The sequence below is a fragment of the Triticum aestivum genome, chromosome 4D, assembly GCF_018294505.1.
Source record: "Triticum aestivum cultivar Chinese Spring chromosome 4D, IWGSC CS RefSeq v2.1, whole genome shotgun sequence".
In the NCBI taxonomy this organism is placed as follows: Eukaryota; Viridiplantae; Streptophyta; class Magnoliopsida; order Poales; family Poaceae; genus Triticum; species Triticum aestivum.
This window is the reverse complement of record NC_057805.1, coordinates 393,580,071-393,586,047: the sequence shown is the minus strand read 5'-3', so window position 1 is coordinate 393,586,047 and position 5,977 is coordinate 393,580,071. Positions and strand designations below refer to the sequence as shown.

The 5,977-nt window shown below is 43.9% G+C and overlaps 1 protein-coding gene across 1 annotated transcript; it reads right to left on the bottom strand.

The window, feature by feature from the left end:
* Positions 1-203: 203 nt before the first annotated feature.
* Positions 204-1,560, bottom strand: LOC123100107 (transcription factor MYB44-like). The gene has a single exon (XM_044522086.1). It carries the CDS (start codon positions 1,291-1,293, stop codon positions 592-594), a length of 702 nt encoding a protein of 233 aa, XP_044378021.1. The 5' UTR covers positions 1,294-1,560; the 3' UTR covers positions 204-591.
* Between the last annotated feature and the right edge of the window lie 4,417 nt (positions 1,561-5,977).

Below are 5,977 nucleotides of genomic sequence, written 5' to 3'. Positions count from 1 at the left end.
AATTCCAGCTGTTTCAGAATTTCAGATTCAATGCAAACAACTGAAAAAGGCTGCTTTGTTTTGACAGCGTTTGGCCCTGGAAGATCATGAGCAACTTTTCGATTTTTTGTTGGAAGAACATGAGTAACTGAAGTACTGAATCCAAGCAGATCAGGAGTAACTGAACCGCATCGACAAGCAAGAAAAAGGTACTACAAAGAACGTAAAATCTTTCTGGATTACTTCCAAGTTCCAACAACCAACAAGCAAGAAAGTTCAGTAATCTCCAGTGAACAAGAAAATTGCTAAAGATTGATTCGTTGATTACAACTTTGATGGAAATTACAAGACGTTCAGAATTTTCTTGATCATCAAGAAGCACAAAGCATTACACTAAGTTCAGAACCCTCTTGATTACCTAACCAGCAAGTAAGACGATTACAGAAAATCCAGCGCTCTGTTGATACCAAGATCCAATGGAGTCCTAACAACATTAACGATCAGCCAGAGCTCTTCTATTACAAGTCAAATCCCACCAGGAAAATTCCCCACGATCAGCAAAAAAGTAAGATGAAAGAACAACCAGGTCTAGGCAAGAAGACTAGAATGAATCTACATCCGGTAGGCCTGGAGCGGCATTACGTCGAACACCACCCTCGGCGCCGGCCAGAGCCTCAGCTCGGTGAGCGGGTCGCCTGCTCCGCAAGTCATGTCACCGGGCGGCGCCTCAGCAGCCGCATTGGCCCTGATATCCCCGGGCGCCAGAGGGAACAGGTCGAGGCACTTCCTCGCCGCCGCACATGTGTCAGCCTCCGGCACCTCCTCGGCCGAACCAGGGAACAGCGGCAGGCACCGCGGCGTGACCTCGGGGCCCGCGGCCTGTCGGGCGGCGGAAGGAGCCCACGGGCGCGTCTGGCCCTGCTGGGAGGGGGCGTGCTCCTGGCGCTTGCGGAGGACGGAGTTCCAGCGGTTCTTGACGGCATTATCGGTGCGGCCGGAGAGAAACTCGGCGATGGTGGACCAGCGGTTGCCGTAGGTGGCCTGGTACTTGACGATGAGCATGTCCTCCTCGATGGTGAAGGGCTTGACGGCCTCCACCCTGGGGTCGAGGTGCTGGCACCAGCGGAGGCGGCACGACTTGGAGTTGCGGCCGGGCAGGCCTCGGCAGATGGAGTCCCAGTTGTGCGGGCCGCCGCAGCGCCGCACCTGCTCCCGCAGCAGGTCGTCCTCCTCCTTGGTCCACATCTTCTTGACCCCGTGCGGCGAGCTGTCGCCGTCGCAGGCGCCGGCGTCGTTGCCCGACGTCGGCATCATCACCCCCCAAGCTTGGATGGTTTCTTGCAGGATGGAGCTGACGCGTGCGTGCGGTGGCGAGAGGCCGGAAGGGAGAAGGTGGACGCGGTGCGGGTGGTGGTGCGGAGGCCGGCGCTGCGTGCCGCCTTATATAGACGGACGGTGGTTAAACCAGGCGAAGTGGAGTTGGCACCGGATCCGAGCAGGAGTCCAAACGGCGTCGGCTGCAAGGAAAGGCAGTCCCGGCCGAGCCCGTGCAGAGGAAGCTACGACGGGAGCGGCCAGGATATGGAAAGTTTTGATCGGGAATTGATGGGCCGTGCGTCCGTTGGATCGGAAATCCATCAAATTTATGGAAACTAGCGCGTATGGGCCGAGTTTATCGCGGAGACGGGTGCCAACATGGAAATTAATTTGGATTCTGTATGTAGATTTATGTACCTCCCTCGCCCCTAAAGAAGGAAAGACTCGCTGGCCTTGTTTGGATACGGTGTTTTATCAGAGCTGGTTCCCCGTAATCTGATCTAACCGTGTAACAAAGTAAAACTACGTTTGGATGGCCCAACAGAAACGTGGATAAGCAGAATTTCTGGTGCTGCGGTCCGGGCTGGGCCATGTTGGCCGTCGACCGATGCCGGACTTGGGCTGCTCCGCCGCCACACCCGCAGCAGGACTTGGTCTGCTCCACCGCCACGCCCGCAACCTGGTAGACGACGTGGCCGACGCCGATGCAACGGCGAGTTTCTGGTGCGGTTGTAGATGGAAGAGAGCAAGTGAATTCTGTTGCGACCGTGAGTTCGACGGCGAGAAGTGAGAGGCTTGGTGCCTGGCAACGCTCTCTTCATGCTGTTATCTACAACGACCCGGCGAGCTCCTCTTCGAGGTCTATGTGTCCACATCCTCCGCCTTCACCTCTGTTTTCTTTCAAATCTTTGTTCGTTGGTCTTTGCAAACTGTTCATGCTTCTATCTGATGCACTTATGGATACAGTGAATTATGTGCCCTCTGTGTGCTTTACCTTCCAGCAATTATTGGGCGAAAATTGCCATGGTTTCCATGAAAATGCTGCCATGTCTTCCAATTTTTTGGCATGCTTCCTAATTGGTTACCATGCTAGAATTGCCATGTTCTTAGGTTTATAACAACTTGTATAGTTTTGACACTATTTGCCATGTCTCAACACAGAGTATTCCCTTTTTTACATGTGTTCACATTTTTGCCATGGCAAATTCCCCTATTTGTGTTGATTGTGACAGTAGGTCCCTCGCTCGGTCTGAGCAGAGAGCAGGAAATCGAATATAGCAATCATTGCTCGCTTATTTAGCAAGGGCAATGGTTATGTGCTCTCCACTTTTGTGTCACACTTCCATGTGCTCGGATGTGTTTTGACACACTGATGGACTAGACATTATGTTTTGTTCAAAAATATTGACTATGTACCATGTGTTCCCGGTTCATACAAAAAAAAGTACCATGTGTTCTTTTGCTTCTGAATTTACCACTCACCCTTTTTCCTTTTTCAAAGTCACCATCTGTGTCATATAACAACGTTTCTGAAATGTAAAAAAAATAAAATCAAAACACTTTCTAAATGTGGGAAATGTTTTAGTACAATGCACAAGTATTTTTTCAAATAGATTTTTGCCATGGCAACTTTCATTACTACGCATAGGTATCCGAAAGTATTTTTTGCCATTGAAACATTTCTATCGCCATGCATATGTTCTCAACATGAATTTTATTTAGCGAAACCTTCCCCATGGTCAGCTTATTTTCTGTTTTGCTTTTGGTAAATAACAAACTCTAGAGGTAAATTTGTCATCCTTTTAAAAAAAGTAGAAATCCATAAATTTGCCATGTTCCGTTTTACTAAAAAATATAAAAGCTGCCATCTGTTTTTTAGAGAACAATATCCTAAATTCGCCATGACCCATGTCAATATTCTCAACTTGCCATCTGTTTTTTTTTTCATGGCAACTTTCATTACTGCGCATAGGTATCTGAAACTATTTTTTTGCCATGGCAACTTTTCTTTTGCCATGCATATGTTCTCAACATGAATTTTATTACCCAAAACTTCGCCATGGTTAGCTCTTTTTATGTTTTTGCTTTTGGTACATGGCAAACTCGAGAGATAAATTTACCAATCCTTTTTTTATTACAGATCCCTAATTTTTTCATGTTTCATTTTACTAAGAAAGTGTAAAGCTGCCATGTGCTTTTTAGAGAACAATATCCTAAATTTGCCATGGCCATGTAAATATTCTCAACTTGCCATCTATTTTTTGCCATGGCAACTTTCATTACTGCGCATAGGTATCCAAAACAATTTTTTTTGCCATGGCAACTTTTCATTTTGCTATGCATATGTTCTCAACATGATTTTTATTAGGGAAACCTTCGCCATGGTCGACTTATTTTCCAGTTTTTGCTTTTGGTACATGGCAAACTCGAGAGATAAATTTGCCACCTTTTTTTTTAATCACAAATATCTAAATTTGCCATGTTTCATTGCTAAAAAAAATGTAAAGGTGCCATGTCTTTTTGAGAGAACAATATCCTAAATTTGCCACAGGCCATGGCAATATTCTCAATTTGCCATCTATTTTTTTAAGAAAATAAGATCCTAAATTTGCAATGAAAAAACATTTATAATTTTTTGAAAAGCTATCCATGTCTTTTTTAGAGAACTAAAATCCCAAAACTTGCCACGTGCTTGATGGCAAATTCCTTATCTTTTTGCCATGTGCCCCTTACAATTTCCTCAAAAAGTTTGCGTGTGTTTTTTAGAACAAATTTTCTTTACAACTTACCAATGTGGCCATTGCAAATTCCAAAACTTTTTTACCCCACATTTGCCATGATCTAAGAAGGTAATGTGCCATGTTTTTTTTTTAAGAATATGACAATTTTCTTATTTTGGAGAATGCCAAGTTTCTTTGTTTTTGGATCATGGCAAATTTATTTCATGAACCATGGCAAGTTTATTTTATGGGCCATGGCAACTCTTCTTGTTGCACCATGATTGTGGCAAATTTATTTCGAAAACATAAACATCACAAACTTGCCATGGCAAACATTAATATGTGCAAAAACATGGAAACTTCTTTTAGTTAAGTTTGTTCAAAAACATGGCAAACTTCTTTTAATTAACATGTTCACAAACACGCAAACTTACCATGGCAAGTAGAGATGTTCAGAAACATGGCAACATTGTAGATGTTTAAAAACATTGCAATTTAAGATGTCAAAAACATTTGCAAAGTTGCCATGGCAAACTTAAGATGTGCAAAAACATGGCAAACTTCTTTTTTAATTAAGTTTGTACAAAAACATGGCAAACATGCAAACTTCTTTAACTAAGATGTTCAAAAAACATGGCAAACTTGCGATGGCAACTAAAGATGTTCAAAAGCATGACAACCTAAGATGTTCAAAAACATGCCAAACTTGCCATGGCAACTAAAATCAGTATTATTTATAGATGTGTTTTTTTTTCATGGCAACTAAATGCACTTTTTCCCTGGTTCGTTGTGTCTTTTTGACATGTCCATCCGAAGAATGTTTGTCATGGCCATTACAAACTAGTTTGAGAATACGACAAGTTTGTTCTTTCAAATTTGTTTTTGCCATGGCAAAAAGTTTTGATCCTTTGAAGTTTGTTTTGCCATGGGGATTACATGTATGATATCATTACAACTTAAGATGTTCTCTCCATTTCCCCCCTAATTTTTCTATGTGTCTAGAGAGAACTTTTTTCACCATCACTTCATGGCAACTTCTTCATCTTTTTGTAAACTTCATAGTGATGGCAACTTTTCGTACTGTAGAGATGCAGATCGCAATGACTTTCTTGTCCTTCTTTTTTGCGCCATTTTGAAAACATAAACTTGAATATGGAATTTTTTTCCATAGAATGGCAAAAGATCATGGCAATCTTGTCATGCAAAAAAACCCAGTGTTTATTAGTCACATAAAAACTGGGCTTTTACTAGTGATTTAATCTGGGCTTTATTTTTCATTTTCTTTTTCATAGGAAAAAGGCCTGTACGACCTGGTGGGTGGGGCGTTTGGGCTGGGGGTTTTTCCTCCCGAACGAGTGGGTTCGGTCGATCTCCCTCTCATAGCGAACGAGTCGTTCGGTCTGGGGGTCTCCCAGACCGAACGTCAGCGCCATATCGGGGTCCAGAAGGAAAGACTCGCTGTCTCTTAGAGCTATCTTAGCACACGGAAATCGTAGGTAGGTAGGATAGGACCACACGGCCTAAGAAATATCCACGCAGCCGTGAGTATTCAAAACAAATAGGTGTCACTTATAATTCGAGCGGTCTAATTAGCATGCACAGTCGATTAAGCTACAATTTGCATTCTGGTATGAAACTCATATTTGGTGGAGTTAAGGCCTGTTCGGAGTCCTTCCCCTCCACAACTCCGCTCCTGGAGCTGGTGGAGCAGCATCTACAAATCGCAGAGCGGGAAAAGAGGTGCTCCATAGATCCTGAGATTTCACGGAGCGGGAGGATTACCGAACAGCTCCTTACTGTTTGGATTGTTATTTAGTTATGTACTGTTAAGTGGCGGGCGTTTCGCTGGAAGGGAGGCCTCAGCAAACGGCACAGCTGTTTGATCGTAATCGAACGATGGCAATTTTTGTGAAAAATTGCCTTAAAAAACTGAAAATTGCCAACGCCTTCAACCAAAGTTG

What these genes read in the sequence shown, in the direction of transcription:
- LOC123100107 (XM_044522086.1), bottom strand. Translation starts at nt 1,293, where the DNA reads ATGATGCCGACGTCGGGCAACGACGCCGGCGCCTGCGACGGCGACAGC.